This window comes from Balaenoptera acutorostrata, chromosome 19 (assembly GCF_949987535.1).
Source record: "Balaenoptera acutorostrata chromosome 19, mBalAcu1.1, whole genome shotgun sequence".
NCBI classification, from domain to species: domain Eukaryota; kingdom Metazoa; phylum Chordata; class Mammalia; order Artiodactyla; family Balaenopteridae; genus Balaenoptera; species Balaenoptera acutorostrata.
This window is the reverse complement of record NC_080082.1, coordinates 52,875,845-52,894,925: the sequence shown is the minus strand read 5'-3', so window position 1 is coordinate 52,894,925 and position 19,081 is coordinate 52,875,845. Positions and strand designations below refer to the sequence as shown.

The window sequence follows — 19,081 nt, the reverse complement described above, 5'->3', positions numbered from 1 at the left end:
GCGGGCTTCAGTAGCTGTGGCACACGGGCTCAGTAGTTGTGGCTCGCGGGCTCTAGAACGCAGGCTCAGTAGTTGTGGCTCACGGGCTTGGTTGCTCCGCGGCATGTGGGATCTTCCCGGACCAGGGATCGAACACGTGTCCCCAGGGATCTTAGTTCCCTGACCAGGGATCAAACCTGCGCACCCTTGCAATGGAAGCGCGAGTCTTAACCACTGGACTGCCAGGGAAGTCCCTTCTTTTTATTTTTTAAATTGAAGTATAGTTGATTTACAACATCATGTTAGTTTCAGGTGTACAGCACAGTGATTCCATTATATATTCTTTTTCAGATTCTCTTTTTCAAAATTTTTAAAAAATTAATTTTTTATTGAAGTATAGTTGATTTACAATGTTGTGTTAGTTTCAGGTGTACAGCAAAGCGATTCATATATATCTATATATATATTTTTTCAGATTCTTTTCTCATATAGGTTATTATGAAATACTGAGTATAGTTCTTTGTACTATACAGTAGGTGTCCTTGTTCCTTTTGGTCATCACCTTGATTGTGGTGGCGGTTTCACAGGTTTATACATAAGTCAAAACTCATCAACAGTATTCTTTAAATATGTATGGTTTCTTGAATGTCAGGCATATCTCAATAAATCTTGGGGAAAAATAAGCCGCAACTGTGTAATGCAACTGAGAACTTTTCCTCTACCACACTGGCTTCACCCATTGACCCTAAAGGCATCTGAGTTTTCAATCTGAGGCCCAATAGACCATGAAGCTATTTCCGCCTGGAGCCCTGAAGAGGCTTTAAAAAAAGAAAAGAAAAGAAAGCTGGCCTATTTCTGCTTTGGGGCCTGTCACATTTCTCTCCTGAGACCCTGAGCCCACAGGGGACCAATTTCTTGACTAGGGAAGAAAAAAATGAGAATACGCATAGGAAAAAAAAGAAGCCCAGCAGATGGGAACATGGCTAGCTACCCCACTCACAAGTAGGCAGGAGGAGGGTGGATATGGGGGGAGGGTGGCTGTAGTTCTCCCAGAAAGCAGGGAGAAAGTCACTGCTGAGAGTGACAACGAGGAAGACGCTGTTAGAGGTTTGAGGAGAAGATCTGATACATCGTCTGGGAGAGTCAAGGGACCAGGGGCAGAGGCAAAATTTGTTAGGCAGCATTCCAAGTCGGTGGGTATGAATTTAAGGCGAGAGCAGTTAGCATGATTGTGTATTTTTTTTCCATCCACATTCATCTGCACAGATGCAGGCATGCGATAGATGGAGCCTTAGATTTAACAAGGATTGTGGTTTTGCCAGATGAGTAGGGTGGAGAGGGGGAAGTGTGTAGAGAATGTGCGTAAGGGGGCGATTACAGTGGTTTGTCAAGGAATTTAATCTGTGAAGGTATGAGGGGGTGGAGGGGTCATGGAAACATGGTAGGGCTAATGGATTATCGGAGTTGAGCTTCTGAAGGGAGTGAACTAGAAAGACAGGTGATCAGTAGAGCGCAAGACGCACGAAACTGAGGTTCTAAAGAGGCTGTAGTGATTGAGACAAGGTCTAGGTGTGACCATGGGAGGGACACATAATACTGTACATCAACTATAATTTTTTAAAAAAGTGTTTTTTCAAAAGGCTACAAGCCAGGGGAATCCCCACCTCCATCTGGACGGGCTTGCTGTAGGTGTTTGAGAGCAGTTATGCACACTCGTGACACTGATGGGGATGGCTGGTCCTGGGAGGCCATGGAACAGGCCTGTGTCAAAGGGAGAGGGAGAAGAGATGCTCCTTAAAAAAGAAGCATCTCATAGTGGATAGAGGACCAAAAGGAGCTGGGGATGTTGGCCACCACTATGAACCCTGCAGTTGAGGTGGTTTTGAATCATGAGGAGTTTTGACCCCTCAGCCCATCCTATGGGCTCTACTTTCAAAACAGATCCATAACCTGTTCACTTCAATCCCTCCACGGCCCCCATCCTGACCCCATCCACCTTCTCCAGCCCATTCCCATTGAATTAGCCTCCTGTCTTCCTGCTCCCACCCCACCTCCCACAGTCTGTTTCCCACACCCACAGCACGCAGCCACAGGGCTCCTGTGAACACCTGAGCCAGATCAGGGCCCTCTCCTGCTCGGAACCCTCCTGTGGCCTCACCTCAGAGTAAAAGTAAAAGTCCTTCCCTCCCCATGGCCCAGGAGGACCCTCACAGACTGCCCTCTCCCCCTTTTCTGATGTCATCACTTACCATTTACCCCTCCCTTCCTCTACTCCAGCCACAAAGGTCTCCAGCAATTCCTGGAACACACCAGGCACATTTCACCGCAGGGCCTTTGCACTGGATGTTCCTTCTGCTTGGAATGCTCTTCCCCCAGTATCCACATGACCTCCTCTCTCTCCTATTCAGACCTTTGCTAAAATGTCACCTTCTCGGTGAGGCTTCCCCTGAATATCCTTTTGAGCAGAGCAAACTGCCCTCATGTACTCCTCATCCTCCTTCCCTGTTTTATTATCTTCATAGCAGTTATCACCTCTGATACATATTTTACTGATGTATTGTGCATCTTTCACTAGAATGGAACCTCCGGAAGGAGAGAATTTTTTCTTATCTGGTTCACCATTTTTATCCCAGATGCCCCAAAGAGTGTTAGTTCAATAAACATCAGATGAATGAGTGACTGACCCCAGGGTAGGTCCTTAGAGGGGTGAAAACATACCCACTTTTGGCCCCCAAAGAGCCCAGATTCTAGTGAGGAGACAAAAATTAAATAACTGGTTGTTTTCACATGGCAATAAGAGCAAAGAGGGAGATAAATGGGAAGCCATGATTGTAACTGTGTATGGCGACTAACTAGGCTGGGGTGCTCAGGAGGTGACATTTGAGCCAAGGCCTCTCAAATGAGGAGCAAAGATCTGGGAGAAGGGTGTTTTAGACAGAGGGAACCGCCAGTGCAGAGTCAGGAATGAGCTCTGGGTATCTGATGAACAGAAGGAAAACCAGTGTTTGTGCCACGTAGAGGACAAGTGGAAAGGGTTAGGCATGGATTTGGATGGGCCCACAAGGGTTGGATTATGCCACGGGGGCCCTAAGGAGGGGAGGACTTGTTCTTTCAGATGCTGCCCAGCTGTGGTGAATTTCAGTTGGTCCTTCCCCTCTCTGAGCCTCAGTTTCTGAAATGGAGGTAGACCTGAGGTCCCCTCTGCTTCCAGACATTCTCAGCACTTCTCAAGACCACCCAGCGTTGCAGGTGCTATTACCAACCTCCTACCGGATGAGGAAACAGAGTCCCCAGAATGCTAAATCACTTTCCCAAAGCCACAGAGTAAGTAGGTGCACCGTCCATATTTGAACGCTGGCAGTCTGACCTCAGGACTCATGCTCTTACCCTCCAAGGGATATTGCAGACCCCATCACTGTTAACAGGCACTGCCGTGCACTGGGTATGTGTCTTCGGTGGCAGACAAATCCTGCTATATGCCACTTACAAGCGGTGGGATCCCGGGTAGGTCGCTAGCGTCCCCTGAGCCCATTTCCCCGTCTGTACAATGTGCACCCCAACATTTACCTCAACCAACAGAACACTTGGCTGACCAGGAGGAATGAGGCGTGATTCCCAAACAACTGTGCGACTTTCTGTGAGGGATGGGGGGCAGGTATCGAGGGCCTGGGGATGTTTGGGGAAAAGGGACGCGGAGTCTTCCCGTTCCTTTTTTGCGTTGTTTCCTCCATTCAACCGCAGAGCAACTCTCGATCTCCCCCCCCTACCCCCCCCCCAATTTTTTTTTCCCCCGGGCTGGAAAGAGGTCGTGGTCCCTTTAAGTCCCGCCCCTCCCTCCCCCAAAACTTCCCAGTGTCTGCTCTCTTTCCGATCTCGGACGGCCGGCCAGGCTCGCCGCCGAACTGGTAGGGGCTGGGGGCGAGGGGTCAGGGAGGAGTGAGGGGGGATCCCAGGGAGGCGCCGCCCGGGGCCCGCGACCGCGGCCCGTGTGCAAGGGGTGGGGGAGGGGCGGAAGCCGGGAGCGCGGGTGTGCAGATAACGCGGCAGCCCGGTCGCCAGCCGTGGGCGCACTCGGGCGGCCGAGCTGCCCGGAACGTGTCGCGCGGGGGACGGTTCCGTCGCGCCCCGTCGGCGCGCGCCGGCGCGAGGGGCGTCCGGGCCGGGCGCGGGGGCGGGGAGGGGAGGGGCCCCTCTCTCCCCCTCCCCCCACCACATTCCTCTGACGTCTGGACCTCGCGACCCCGCCCTTCAGTCGGAGCCGCACCGCCTTAATTCCGTCGCACTGATCACGTGTTGGAGGCGCTGCGCCGTCCCCCATCTCCGTTCGGCCGGCTCTTTCGGATCTTTTCGGGGTGATCGGGAGCTGATTTACATCTCCACCAGCCCACCCCAACTTTCGTATCTCCTCAAACCCGCGGACCTACCAGGCCGGTCCCACTCTCTTAGTGCCACTGACCCCATTTCAAACTTAGTTTCCACTAGGACCCCTATTTCGGGAACCCCCTTTCACCCGAGTGGAAAGGTTCCAGAGCATCTTTGGTGGGCGTCCCCCGCATTTCCCACGTCTGTTTCCTCGCTTTCTAAGCGCAGCGTCCCCTCCTTCTCTCCCCCCTTCCCCCCCAGCAGGCAGCCCCATAAGGTTAAAGCCCTTAGGGCGGGATCCTAGGTCACCCCCCCAGCCCCGCCCCCAGGTTCCGGCTGTTGGGCGTCGTTGTACCCTAGAGACTTGGGAAGGTGTTCTCTGCGGGGTGGCCCTACCCGCCTCGGAGAAAACAAGGCCCGCCAGACGCTCAGAATACCCTAAGTACTCCCCTTTGCAGAGTGCTGGCACTGTGCCGGGTGCTGTACCTGGCGCTTGGTAGGGTGGCCAGCTTCACTAAGGCCGAGGCAGAGACCACCGCTCCCTTGCTCACACAAGCACTTCCATGCTACGGAAAAAGACAGCCACCAACTGTGACGACCCAGAGTAGTAAGGGCTGTCGCGTGAGAACCATTGGCCTGAGCGATCAGGGGTTATTATGGGGGAAGCCGAGGGTCTGGGCTGGTAGGGACAAGGAACGCTTCTCAGAGTGAGCAGAGCACGAACAAGAGAAATTTATTCTTTAGCTCCGGCAGGAGGGATAGTGGAGAAAGTGTTCTAGGTGGAAGGGCCTGCTCGGGCCAAAGATCCAGAGGTGCGCGAAAGATCCTTCCCTTTCTGCAATTGAAAGGAGTTATTTGTGGTTGAATTTAGTGGTAGAGTGGTGAAAGGACGCCGGGGAACTGGACTGGGTCATAAGATAGTCGACAACAGCAAATGGTTTTATACTGAAGGAAAGGGTCAGATTGGGTTCAAAAATTTTTTCTCTGGCGTTGTGAAGGTTAGAGATGGAGAAGAATAGAATATAGTGATGGGGACAGAGCTGCACTGGCAGTTGCCCTTCTAACTTAGTTTGCCCTTGCGGGGCTGCTTACAGCAGTAAATAAAGACTCAGGGTACTTCAGGCCTTCCCTCCTTTAGAGGGTCGCCCCGCCTCCAGAGGTGCCTGAAAGCGATTCGCGCATGCGTCCTCTCCTCCGATCCTTTCCTAGACTGCGCCAAAGAGCGCCTACGGGTCAGGGATGGGCTCTCCTTTTTCACCCAATCAGGGGCCACCAGTGGTCCTACCGTCTGGTGAGAGGACTCTTTCCACTCTCAACTGACTAATCGGGCGTCTTGCAGAAGATGGACACCTGCAGTAGCCACTGGAGAGAGGCAAAAGGGAGGGGCCTCCTTGGTTCCTTGCGGAGAGGCGCGGGAAGGTAGTCGCTGTGACGGAAGACTAAGGGCTTTCGGTTTGATGGATTAGTGAGAAGACCAATGAAAGTGGGAAGGAGGCGGGGCTTTTGGGGAGAGTGGGGACCGCCGCTCCTATCAGGTGCTCCTAACGAGGCCAGGCGGTGTCAGAAATCTGACCAATCAAGTTGGAGTTTATTTTAAGGCGGCGGGGTCGCAGAAATGACTGGCAGAAAGCGCTCGCCTATAAGGAGTGTCCCAGACAAACAAGGGCGGGCACTCCTGCAGAACGGCGTGGGCTTTATCCAATAGGTGCGCAAGACGTATGGAGGCTTCCCCTCCCCCAGCGGCGGGACCAGTGGCTCCCCCTATCGGGTGGGGGCGGCGGGTGACGGGCGTGTCCCTCCCCCAATGAGAGGCGGGGGGAGGCGGGTTCTGGGCCGCCATGTCGCGGAGGCTGCTGCCCCGGGCGGAGAAGCGGCGTCGGAGGCTGGAGCAGAGGCAGCAGCCGGACGAGCAGCGGAGGCGGTCCGGAGCGATGGTGAAGATGGCGGCGGCGGGCGGCGGAGGCGGCGGTGGCCGCTACTACGGCGGCGGCAGTGAGGGCGGCCGGGCCCCTAAACGGCTCAAGACTGACAACGCTGGCGACCAGCATGGAGGCGGCGGCGGCGGTGGAGGAGCCGGGGCGGCGGGCGGTGGCGGCGGGGTGAGGCCAGGGCCCTAAGCGCCGGAGACGGCCGGGAAGGGAGGAAAAATTTCTTACGTTGAGGGCCTTTATTTTGGGGGGGGGGTGCTGTGCGCACGCGCCCAGGCCCTCGCGCCGTGGACGGTGTGGGGGAGGGGCTAGGCGTTGGGCAAACGGCGGGGTTTGCGCGAGGACAGGCGCTTGCGCGTGCGCGCTCTACAGAGCGGGGTGTGGGGGCGGAGGAAACTGCTCGCGCTGCAGGTGGCGCAGTGCGCAGGCGCCGCGGGCTGGCTTGTGGGGGCCGGGCACGCGGTCGGGCCGATTTTTTCTTTATCATTTTCTTTTTTGGCCCCATGCGCAGGCGCACTTCTCCTGCCCGGGCCTTGTGGGCGGTTGTGGGGGGGGGCACCGCGTGAGCGGGGAATGGGTGGGCGGTAGCCTTTTCCGTGCCTGAGTGGGGTATTCTGCCTGATCGCTCTTTGATCTTTGTAGCGTCATGGTTTGTCTCAGTACAGAAATTGATTTCTTTGAGGATATTCCCCCAGACCAGAATATCTGCCTAATTTTTGTGGGCATTAAAAACCGGAAGAAAGTGTTGTGAGAGGTCTTTTTAGCCGTTTGGAAGTTGAACCAAGCTCTGGAGTTATCACAAGTTTGCTTACATTTTTGAGGGTTAACTGGGTGCGGTAGGTTTGATGAACCAAAATGTTCCCTGAGGGGTGGGCACTTTGTAAGGGGTTCAGCCTCTTCAGTCTCCTCGGAAAAGACAACCAATTGTTACTCCTGGCTTGGAGCCCATTCCCTCCTCCTTGGAAGTTCCTGAAGCCCTGTCCTGTTCAGCCATTTGCAGAGTTTTCCATGGTTTAGCGGTGCTCTGTAGCCGTGATTTATTAGCATTTAAACCGTGCCAGGCCTTGTTGCGTGCATTTGAAAGGTATCTTAATTGAATTCTTAATACTCCTCTATGAGGTAAGGGATGGGCTTACTATTCTCCATTTACAGAGGCGAGGTAAATTTCTTTAGGTCTTGTAGCTAGTCTGAGGAGGGGCAGGGATTAGAACTCAGGGCTGTGGAGCTCCAAATCGCTGAGCTGGTAACCATCAGGCGGGTGTGGCTCCTGTGGTTTGTGTGGTTCATTCCTGAGATAGAATCCAGTTCTGCCCGTGGTACATGGGCTTCTGCTTGGTGGTTCTCACATGGGAGGCTGGGCCCAGAGCCCAGGAGAGGTGGAGAAAGTTACTTTGCTTTTTCTTGATTCCCAGACGCTGTTGTCTGTGGGTGGAAAGATACTTCCCCTGGGAAGGGAACTGTCTTGATTTTTAGTGGTACAGGTTGGATCTTCTCTTCTTTTGAAGACTACTCTCTTTTTCATTAGTCTGACCTAGGTAGTATTTTCCAATACAGATTTTGGTGAGAGAGTAAAGACTAGAGGCAGTCAGGACTGGCCTGGATGCCACGGTGTCTGAGGCGCCTGCTGGACCTGGGGATGAGTGGTGGGGAACAGCAGTGCTTGGCTGTGTGGTGATGGTAGGTTCCTCCACTAGGGGAGGGGCAGAAAAACTTGGGTGAATGCAAAGGGAATGTCCTGGTTCAGGCTGCAGCAGAAAATTGAGTCCCCTTTCCAAGCCACTCTTTTCCCACATTTCTTTGACCAGTGGGAAGAGACTGGTGCTGGGAAGACTGTAAGATGGGACTTGGGACTTGTCTGGTCCTGCATTTTGCCTTCGTCAGAAACTACAGTAAGAGCCATTAGGCATGTGGCCATACACTCAGGCCTTCTGCTCTGCTGGCCCAGAATCCTTGTGGGGTGATTGGTTGAATTGCCGTCCCTAGTTGCCTGCCCTGTATGTCTTTCCTGGGTGACACCCTCGAATGTTTTATCTGTTTGAGTCCCCAGTGGCACGGAAGTCAGTAATCCACTGTCTTGTACAGCAGAAAGTGAAGTCTTGTTTTTGCTTCCTTTCTCAGGAGAACTACGATGACCCGCACAAAACCCCCGCCTCCCCAGTTGTCCACATCAGGGGCCTGATTGACGGCGTGGTGGAAGCTGACCTTGTGGAGGCCTTGCAGGAGTTTGGACCCATCAGGTACTCAGCTCAGAGGCCAGGGGTTGGGCGTTCAGATGAGTCAACTCCTTGGTGTCCTGTGTGTCACCGGGTTTCTGGTTAGAAGTAACTGGGCCATTTCGGTCCAGATTCCTTTAGCTAGGTCCTGGGGCTCCGTTACTCCTGGGGTTAGCCATTGTACTTTGGATACGTTACAGCAAGTTCCGTGTTTTTCTCTCCTTCCTTTAGCTAGGTCCTGGGGTCCATTACTCCTGGGGTTAGCCATTGTACTTTGGATAAGTTACAGCAAGTTCTGTGTTTTTCTCTCCTTCCTTTTTTTTTGTCATTCCTTTTTTTTCTCTCTCTCTGCCTGGTAATTTTGGCACATGGTGAGTAATGGGAATAGAGGAGTGAACATCACTGTCTTGATTCCTGCCAGACAGTTGCCTACCCAGAGTGGTCAACACTGTGATAGGGGAAACCCAGCCGTCTGTGGGAGGCATCTGACTCGATCAGGTGAGGGGTTGGGAAGGAAGGCTTCCCAGAGAAGCTGATGCCAAAGCCGCACACACCTCTTTTGCTTGTCGTGCCACTTAACGGCAAGGGGTGTTCACGTCAAGAAACCATGACGGGCACAGAGGAGTCCAGAGGCCAGGGAGGAGTCGGATCGCAGATAACTGAGGTCGTCCTCTGACTCTTGTCTCCATCCCCCTGAGAGGATTGCAACGTGTGTTCTCTTTGCCAGTTATGTGGTGGTAATGCCTAAAAAGAGACAAGCGTTGGTGGAATTTGAAGATGTGTTGGGGGCTTGCAACGCCGTGAACTACGCAGCCGACAACCAGATCTACATTGCGGGCCACCCAGCTTTTGTCAATTACTCTACCAGCCAGAAAATCTCCCGCCCCGGGGACTCGGATGACTCCAGGAGCGTCAACAGTGTGCTTCTCTTTACCATCCTGAACCCCATCTATTCAATTACCACGGTGCGTGCCAGTGGTTATTCGTTTAGGCTCTTCTATGGAATCTCCCTCCTGCCTTTTCTTCCTGTCTTCACCCATGAGCCAGACTGACCTGCTAGTGTCCCTTCATCTTGCCTGTCTTTGGTTTTTACAGGATGTTCTTTATACTATCTGTAACCCTTGTGGTCCTGTCCAGAGAATTGTCATTTTCCGGAAGAATGGAGTCCAGGCTATGGTGGAATATCCTTTGCTAGGAAATGGGTGTTCCTTGAGATGGGAGCTCACAGGGCTCGGTCGGAGTCCATCTTTTCAACCAGCACGTGTCTCCTGAACGCCTGCCATGTGCCAGATGCCTTCATAGAGCCCATGGTCTCATGGAAGGGATGGTTAATAAACAATCGCACCTAAATAATTGGCCCTTGAACAGGTCAGATTTGAACTCTGTGGGTCCACTTAAGGTGAATCTCACTCACTAAATGTATACTACAGTATTATGCCATCTGTGGTTGGTTAAATACATGGATTATTTCAATTGCACAGAGAGTTGGTGCCCCTAAAACACCCACACGTGTACACATGTTCAAGGGTTGTGTAATGTGAAAGTATGGGGTTTAAAGTGTGAAGGGAGAGAAGAGTGTGCCATGAGATACAAGAGGAAAGAATTTACAGGGTTTCTGGGAAAGTCTCTGAGAAGGCGCTATCCTTATTTCCATGTAGAGGTAGGAACTGATATGCAGGCCGAGGACACCACCTCTGCAAAGGTCCTCAGGTGGGCAGGAGCTTAGCGTTGGAGAAAGCGAGCAACCTGACAACTGAAGAGTAGCTGACGAGGGGGAGAGTTCCTTAGGACATTGGAAGAAGTTACGGCGTCCCAGGCAGTGGGGTGAAGCTTGGGTCGGTGTAGTGGGACGTCACTGATGGGTTTGCAGGGCAGGAGTGTAATCTAGTTAACGTTTCAGAGATCGTTCAGGCTTAATCAGGGCGCGTAGAAGCAGGGGGAGGATGAGGCCGAGGAAGAAGGTGGCTCGGCCTGGGACGCTGGCAGAGAAGGTTGTTGCGGTGGGGCCGGGCAGGGGGAGTGCAGGTCTCAGAGGCGCTCTGGCCGTGTCTGCGCATTTGGGGCAGCACTCCAGCTGCGTCCGTACACGTGGCTGGTGGCTGTGGGCAGTGAACTAACCCCAGAGCCCGCTTGGAGCAGTCTTCGGGGTGCTGCTTGTCCTCCCTCTCTGGCGCAACTTGAAGCTCTTTTCAGAGAGCTCTTGGGATGGGACTTTGCCTTAACTGTACTCACATTTGACTCTGTGCAGAGTGCCCAGCGGGCCAAGGCCTCACTCAATGGGGCTGACATCTACTCAGGCTGTTGCACTCTGAAGATTGAATATGCGAAGGTAGGTCTGGGAAATGGCTGCCGCTTGTCAGCTTCCTAGGTGAGCCTGGAGCCTGGCTGACCTCAAGCTTTTTTTGTTCCTGCAGCCTACACGCTTAAACGTGTTCAAGAATGATCAGGATACTTGGGACTACACAAACCCCAACCTCAGTGGACAAGGTAATCCTGACGGCAGCTTTGTTTTAAACATACCCGCCTTGCCTTCACTTGACTAGCGCACTTCATAGACCTGGACTCAGGGTTATGTAATGCCATTGGGCTCCTGTGGACATGGGAGGGCCTTGGGGGTCAGCTCTTGGAAGATACACTCCAGTGGGAGGGGGTGAATGAGGGGCCTCTGTAGGTCCTAGCTGCTGCTTGTGGCCCTTTGATGCAGCAGAGGATGCAGGGTCAAGGCAGAGGCCTGGGTGGGGTGGGGAGCAGGGCCTCACTGAGCACAGGCCACGGCAATGGCTTACAAACCAGTAGCAGCTCCCAAACGGATTCTGCTGCTTTTCTTCTAGGAGCGTGCTTAGGGTCACTGACCCCATTCTCACTGGGCCAGGAGTGGTCCTCTTGCTCTCCACTATTGACAGGGTCTGCTTCTGGGCGGACAGATTGGGGATGTGATGAGGGCTCCCAGGCCCTCGCAGCAGAGCCTTTGAGCAAGTTGACCTTGTGGAGGTGAGACACCCTGGATTGGAGCAGGGCGGACACGCCTCACCTCACTTGTAGAGGGGATGCAACATCTCTGCAGGGGGCCCAAATGGACAACCCCCTTCCTAGAATCTGTCAAGAATGGTTTGCCTTGGATAGGGGGGAGAGGTGGAGCCTTGCCTTTGAAAAACAGCGGTGCCCCCTCAGCAAGACCATCCATCTCTGTTTCTGTCTTGGTCTGATACGTCGGGCTAGGCCGTGGGCTGAGGGAGGTGGCTGGTGGCTGACATCTCACAGGCCCTGGGAGGCCAGAGGCCCCTGTTCCTAGGCAGGCCTGTCTTGTTCGCCCTTGCAGCTGGGAAGCCGAGGGCCGGGTGGGCTAGGCTCTTCCCCAGGACCCTCACAGTGGGCGCTGTGGGGCTCGCTGCCCCCTCCAGAGGTCAGAGACAAATTGGTGACCGAGTGAATGTACCAGAGCGGGCAATGGCATTACATGACTGCTAACAGAAACACGGCAACCAACCATTTCTTCTCCAAGGAACATAAATAGAAGATGTGCAGACCGGCAGGGGCTAGTGGCAGGGGCTGGCTGTGCATTGGTTTTGATGCCTCTCAGCTTTGGCCGCCCCCAGGCTGGGGGTCAAAAACGAGAGCTGTTGAGGTGACCTGGAGTGAGGGAGGTGCTTCGCCACCCCCTTGGGAACCAGACTTCAGCGGCTCTGCCTCTGCACATTGCTCACCAACACACAGGGTAGAAACCACTAGCTCTTCCTGGAGAGAACAGAACATGCAGCCTCCACCACGTCCCCAGAAACAGCCGCAGACTTGAGCTCACTACATCAAGAACACCACACCGCGCTCCAAGGAACAGCTACAAGCACAGAGGCAGACAGAGACAAAGAAAGAGACGCAACATGGCAGCAGACACTGCTTTTTTACTAAACATTAAAAAAATGTCAAAATCCAAGCAAACTTGAACCCGAAAATGTACACAGAAGTAGGAAACACAGAGAACAGCTCTCCCAGCCAGCCAGCGGCGCTCTTTTCGGAGAACGTTTCATAGACTGAAGTAGATTCCATGGGCCTCCAAGACAATAGGATCCTCTCCATTCCTCGCCATGTGGGTTTGGTTTTTTTTGTTTTTCGTTTTTTAAGTCCTTTGGTTTGGGGAGGGCTTTCTTTTTTTTTTTTCTGTTTTGATATTTTTATTTTTTCTGCAGTCATCGGCTGCCAACATAATCTGCACCAACTGGAGATCAGAAACCAAAAAAAAACAAAAACAAACTTAAACCACAACAGCAGCAAAAAATCAAAAAAACCAAAACAGACCTAAAACCAAACAGCCAAACAGCTCAGAGGTACACAGTTACCTGCTGGCGGGTAACTGGGAGTGCTCCCAAGGCCAAAAGCGCGGGCATAGTGGGGCCACTGGCACACCTCATAACCAGGAGACACGCACACGGAACGCTACACAGCCAGAAGCACCGCACTGCAGCACACAATGTGAGGAGGTGACAACATGGAGGGACACTACCCACTTCATACACCTTTATTTGCCACTTTTCTGATATCTTCTGAGGACAGAACATCTGTGAGCCATTTTTGATTTAATCAAAACATTGACTTTTAAAACAATTCTTTAAAAAAAAGTTGTATCGGATGTGTACCGTAACTTGTATTTATGACTGTAAAACCATGTGATGCAGGGTCGCAGTGTATGTTTGATGGGACGCCATCTTTCAGAACTGTGCTAACTCACTGTTGAAGCGTCCAATGGTAAGAGAAAATACAGATTTGTTTTTTGTGACAAATGGACATTGTACTCTGTACTTCTGCTGTAAGTAGCCCTTTTCCATCTTTGTAATGACTGTTGGAAAACAAAACCCAGGCCGGGTGGCAGGAAAGGGCAGTGGTCCCGAGCCCTGGGTTTTTGGAGTCAACCAGGCCTGGGTTCAAGTCCCGGCTTGGCCACTAACTTGCTTTGTGACCTTGGGCCAAAGTGTATTAATAACTGCTCAGTTAAAAGTTAAGTGCTCATTTTCCTTATCTGTAAAATGGGGCTAAAATAGTACCTACCTCATAGGGTTGTTGTGAGGAATTTAAGAAACGGTGATGTCTGTTTGTAAAGTACTTAGCACAGTGTTTGCCACTCAAGTGCTGAGTTAACGGTAGCGATTATGAACTGCAGCTGGGGTTGGGGCTGGGTGGAACTGCGCCATTGTCTGAGACTGTTGATGCCTTGTACATGACTGCTCATTTGAACTGATGTTGATGTCGCCCTGTTTGTCCTCTTCTACAGTCCCTCTTCTTGGGGTGGATGTGACTAGAGGGGAGGGTGACCGGTACCAAGATTGAGAAAGTCTTCTCTCTAGAGAGTGGGCCCTAGCGCTCTTAGATCCTTGGGGCTTTGTGGGCCCAATTTTATTTTTCTACCCTTCCATGGGTTATTTTCTGGCTCTTAACTCCTCTCCCTTCATTGGGAGTTATTTTAGAAATCTGTTCCCGGCCCCCATATCAGCTTCCATAGTGGCTGCAACTTCCCCAGAGGGCCCAAGAGCTGGGCTTCCTGCCAGATCTCGGGAAGGTGAGAGGCCCGGAACCCGGCTTCATCCTTCACGGATAAAGGAAGGCAGCCTGCTTGGAGTGGGCGGCGGGAGGGACAGTGGGCTCCAGCCTTGAGGCTTGGGCTTCATGCCCACCCTGGGTCCGGCCACAGGAAGGAAGCCCCAGTAACCCTTGTGAGGAAGGAAAGGCCACTGCCCAGGCCCTCAGGAGCCGAGGGACGCCGAGATCAGCCTGTGTAGTCAGGAGGGAGGGAGCTACCCCTTTTTCCAAGTTAGGTTCTAACTGTTGTCTCTGTCTGCAGGTGACCCTGGCAGCAACCCTAACAAACGCCAGAGGCAGCCCCCTCTCCTGGGAGATCACCCCGCAGAATATGGTGAGGGCAGGGGGTTCCCCTCCGTGGACTCCCGTGGCTCATGTGCCCCTGCCCGCCGCCCGACGCGCAAATTCTCACCCGTCCTCCCTCTCTTTCCTTCCCACCCCCCAGGAGGGCCCCACGGTGGGTACCACAGCCATTACCATGATGAGGGCTACGGGCCCCCCCCACCTCACTACGAAGGGAGAAGGATGGGCCCACCAGTGGGGGGTCACCGCCGGGGCCCAAGTCGCTACGGCCCCCAGTATGGTCACCCCCCACCCCCTCCCCCACCACCCGAGTATGGCCCCCACGCCGACAGCCCTGTGCTCATGGTCTATGGCTTGGATCAGTCTAAGATGAACTGTGACCGGGTCTTCAATGTCTTCTGCTTGTATGGCAATGTGGAGAAGGTGAGCTTCCGCTAGGTCCACTGCTTTCCTTATAGCCCTGGCAGCCCCAGGGGAGGCCCCGACCTTTTGGCCCCCTAGTGAGCAAAGAAGGGGGAAGGAGCCTCTTTAGGAGCAAGCAGGTCCAGAGAGGGTAACTTATTTAATCAGGTGACACTGCAGATGGATTTTATTTGGTCCTCTTGCTATGTGGGTGGTTTATTTTTTTATTTTTTACTTTTTTTAATTTTCAGTGTTATTTTTTTTTTTGGAAAAAAACAGACTTTATCACATGAAAGTGTTAGTACTTAATATTACGTAAATATTACGGTGTATAAAATTTACCCATCACAGTTAAAGATCATTATGTAAGGATTTTCTCTGGAACACTTCAGATGCTATGGCAACACTGAGCCTTCCTGCCTTGCCTGGGAGAACAGTCGGCTGGGGCTGTCTGGTGACTGCCCACCTCAGACTAGGTCGTTTCTTCTGTCAAACCCATCTGGGTCCTGGAAGCCTTTGAGTTTACAGCCCCTGGCCTGGCCCATTAATATTAGCAGCTAATAACGTGTCAAGCGTTTTTTTGGTACCACTGTTAAAAGTGCTTTAAATGTTGTAAGTTGTTCATTCTCACAAGAATCCGTAATGAGGCAAGCAGGGGAAGTGAAAGCATGGGGGGCAAATAACTTGCCCAGGTTCACATACCTGTATGTGGAAGCAGGACTCAGAGCTGACACTACTGTTTTTAGTGTTTTTATAACATAACCCACATAGTCATGACTCAGTATCTGTACATATGTCTGTTGATGGAAGTAGCTGCTTTTTTTTCTCCCACCATTCCTGCTTTTCTGTTGTGCTTCGTTAAATGACCCACTCATGGGTCAGGTCCTGAGGTTAGGGAAAGACTGCCTAGTCTCTGCTGCCTAACTTGGGCTGAGCACCTGCTGTGGGCCAGACACGCTTCTTTGTTCTCCTGACTCCTCGCAAGTGAGGAAATGGAAGCCTCGATCCAGAGCAGGCGTTGACTTCCTTCTAACTGACTTGGAAGGGACAGGAGAAGGGTCTCTGACAGCTGGGCAGTGGTGCTGATCACGACTGCTCTCCTCAAGGTGAAATTCATGAAAAGCAAGCCGGGGGCTGCCATGGTGGAGATGGCTGATGGCTATGCTGTGGACCGGGCCATTACTCACCTCAACAACAACTTCATGTTTGGGCAGAAGCTGAATGTCTGGTAGGTACCCAGGCTCCTCGGGCTTGGGGAGCGTTGAAGAGGGACTGAGGAGAGAAGGGAGGGGGGAACGGGGCCCACTCTGGACAGAGGTCAGAGGAGCACAGAGAAGCCAAGTGCTTATCCAGGCTGGAGTTGGGCATGCAGGTGTGTTCCCAGATGTTCTTCTGAAGCAGTGGGCGAAAGTGTGTCGGCCTCTCCTCAGCTGTGGAGCAGTGCCCTCTGAGGCATACATTGCTATCAGACAGGAAGGAGGCCACAGGAGAAGGTGGGGGACAACTTGAGGTCTGACACAGGGCTCCCCTTCACTCCCACAGTGTCTCCAAACAACCAGCCATCATGCCCGGTCAGTCATATGGGCTAGAAGATGGGTCCTGCAGTTACAAAGACTTCAGTGAGTCAAGGAACAATCGGTTCTCCACTCCAGAGCAGGCAGCCAAGAACCGCATCCAGCACCCTAGCAACGTGCTACACTTTTTCAATGCCCCTCTGGAGGTGACGGAGGAGAATTTCTTTGAGGTGGGTGCCGTGGACTTGGTCCTTCAGCATAGCCGTCTGAGGAGGCCATTCATTTTTATATTTTAACAAATATCTATTGAGCTGCTCTGCTGGGCTCTGGGTTGGGTGCTAGCGACATAGCCGGGACCAAGAAAGGCTCAGAATGGCTCCAGACTTCCAGCAACAGTGGAGTTTGCCATGCTGCTTGTATTTTTGGCAAGTCAGAGTGGCTGCTCATTTGCCTTGAAAGATTTCTCCCTGTCTGGATGACGGACTGGTGATGGGCGTCCAATCTTGAAACATCCACACTGTCATGCCGTCTGGGGCCTAGATGACATTAGAAGGGAGGGTCCCATTATGGTGCTGTCAGAGGGAACCGGGGCAGCTTTGGGGAAGGGTGGAAGTCTGACTGTGGAGTTGGACTTTGGGCCTTACTGTGGCCTGAGGTGTTGCTATTCGGTTTAGCGAACATTTACCTAGTGCCAGAACACACCCAAATAACAGCTGAAGATGGGAAATTTAAAAAGCAGTTTCCCGGTTTTAAGCAACAAAATAGTTAAGAGCAGTGTTTCTCAACCTTTGGGGGGATTACAGGGACACCTTAGAGTGTGTGATAAAAGCTTAGAAACTCTTTTGTCCAGAAAAATCCAAGTGTTCAGCTGTGGTGTGCTTGAATTCCACCATGTGGCACTCCTTGTGTTTCTAAGTCTGTCTGTTTTTTGTTTTTGTTTTGGCCACGCCGCATGCGGGATCTTAGTTCCCTGACCAGGGATCAGACCCATGCCCCCTGCAGTGGAAGCGTGGAGTCTTAACCACTGGAACACCAGGGAAGTCCTTTGAGTCTGTTTTCTGTTTCTGTTGCAGATCTGCGATGAGCTGGGAGTGAAGCGGCCATCTTCTGTGAAAGTATTCTCAGGCAAAAGTGAGTAAACTGCCCCACCTTCCTCCCCCATTCCTTGACTGTAGGTGGGCAGCTCCCTGGCTCCTGCTCAGTCAGCCTAAAACCTTTGTTTTTCCTGTCAGGTGAACGCAGCTCCTCTGGGCTGCTGGAGTGGGAATCCAAGAGCGATGCCCTGGAAACTCTGGGCTTCCTGAACCATTATCAGATGAAAAACCCAAGTGAGTGTCTGTGGGTCCTGCGGTCATCCATCCCCCTTGTGGCTTAATGGGTTGGCTCGCTTCGGGCCAGAGCCATCCTTCCTGCCATCAAGATAGGGCCCCAGGGATTTCCTTATTGTCAGTGACACAGGCAGGTGGGACCTGGTGGCCAGGAGAGCAGCCTGATGTTTCATGTGGGAGGGCCAGCCTAGCTGCTTGCTGCCGCCCGCTCTGCCAGCTTGGGAGTTGCTCAGGCTTGTCCTCCAGGGAGCTGCCATTCTCTGTGCATCAGAGGCTGGCTCAGTACCCAGGAAAAGGGGCTGTAACAGCCAGCAGGTAAAATTTGCCCACCCAGTTCCTGGGCAGGCCTGTTGTTGTGCGCCAGCTGAAAAGCTGGGAATGGGATCCTCCATGGAATTGAAGGAAGAGAAGGAGAAATGCCTTGTGTGTTAGGCTTGTTTTTGAGTCTCAAAAGTGGCAGTGAAGAGTTAGACCCTTGCAGTTGAATTGCAGAAAAGGAGAGATGTGTGCAAAGCCAGGGGAACTCTGGGTGGGGGGAGCATCCCGAGAGGGGCCCAGGTACACCTCTGTCCTCTCTTTTGCAGATGGGCCGTACCCTTACACCCTGAAGTTGTGTTTCTCCACCGCTCAGCACGCCTCCTAATTAGGTGCCTATGGAGAGTCCCATCTGAGCAGGAAAACATTTCTTTCCTTTATGCTGGTTTTTTTGTTTGTTTTGTTTTGCAGATGTTCCTGTATTCCTTTTTTTTAATGCTAGGTTAGTAGAGGCTTAACCATAATGGAAACGCTGGAAGTCTAAAGGGGGAGGGGAAGGGGAACTGATATCTCCCAAGATTAACCTTCACTTTTTAAAAATTATTGTACATGTGATTTTTTTTTTTTTCCTGTTCATACATTTGTGCTGCCCGTGTACTCTTGGCACATTTCAATAAAATTGTTTGGAAAATAAACGTAGCACTTTCTGGGATTCTGGGGTGTGTCTGCTTCCCTCACACTCAGTCCTCTGAAGAGGGGCAGGCCGGCCAGGACACAGCTGCAGCCCCTCCAGAGGGGCAGACCCAGCCCTGAGGAGCAGTGTGGGCCAGAGATGCAGATTGGGAGATGATGAAAGGGTCTTGAAAATCTGGGAGACCTGGTGGCATCCTTCATGGGCTCTACCCAAGCAAGCTGGATCTAGTTGAAGAGTCTTTTTATTTTTTTTTAAGTAAATAGTTGAAAAAATTTAAAAATTGAAGAGATTTTAAAAAGAAGAAAGCCTTAATCTTACAAAGTAAACACCCGCCTTTCTTTAAGGTTGGAAAGTGAAACCTCAGATAAAAGTGAAAGTCATCTCCCCACTCCCCTTGGAAGCAAGTTTTTTTTTTCCCATAAGGAAAGTTCTCCTATTTGGATATGTGTCTTAACAGAAAATGCTTTGTACTGTAAGATGTTCTCATATCACATGCAGGGCAACCTCATTATCTTTAGTCTTACACAGTATCTTG

The 19,081-nt window shown here is 52.2% G+C and overlaps 1 protein-coding gene across 4 annotated transcripts; it reads left to right on the top strand.

Annotated features, from left to right (window-relative positions):
- Positions 1 to 3,817: 3,817 nt before the first annotated feature.
- On the top strand, positions 3,818 to 18,564 carry HNRNPL (heterogeneous nuclear ribonucleoprotein L). 4 transcript variants are annotated; one of them, XM_057534168.1, is made up of 13 exons: positions 6,157 to 6,440; positions 8,388 to 8,506; positions 9,210 to 9,447; positions 9,578 to 9,665; positions 10,717 to 10,811; positions 10,897 to 10,969; positions 14,313 to 14,384; positions 14,496 to 14,776; positions 15,862 to 15,983; positions 16,298 to 16,499; positions 17,343 to 17,400; positions 17,502 to 17,597; positions 18,182 to 18,564. In XM_057534168.1, the coding sequence occupies exons 1-13, from the start codon at positions 6,180 to 6,182 to the stop codon at positions 18,238 to 18,240; spliced, it is 1,764 nt and encodes a 587-aa protein (XP_057390151.1). In that variant the 5' UTR covers positions 6,157 to 6,179; the 3' UTR covers positions 18,241 to 18,564. The 4 variants fall into 4 exon arrangements, with proteins under 4 accessions (XP_057390153.1, XP_057390150.1, XP_057390151.1 ...); XM_057534170.1 differs by lacking the exon at positions 6,157 to 6,440 and adding an exon at positions 3,818 to 3,884 and having other exon boundaries at positions 14,313 to 14,776; XM_057534167.1 differs by having other exon boundaries at positions 6,155 to 6,440; positions 14,313 to 14,776.
- Positions 18,565 to 19,081: the final 517 nt, after the last annotated feature.

Excerpts from the sequence above, each read along its gene's own strand:
- HNRNPL (XM_057534167.1), top strand. The coding sequence starts at position 6,180 with ATGTCGCGGAGGCTGCTGCCCCGGGCGGAGAAGCGGCGTCGGAGGCTG. Across the intron at positions 9,448-9,577 it reads CCATCTATTCAATTACCACG|GATGTTCTTTATACTATCTG; the intron begins GTGCGTGCCAGT and ends TGGTTTTTACAG. Across the intron at positions 17,401-17,501 it reads GAAAGTATTCTCAGGCAAAA|GTGAACGCAGCTCCTCTGGG; the intron begins GTGAGTAAACTG and ends TTTTCCTGTCAG.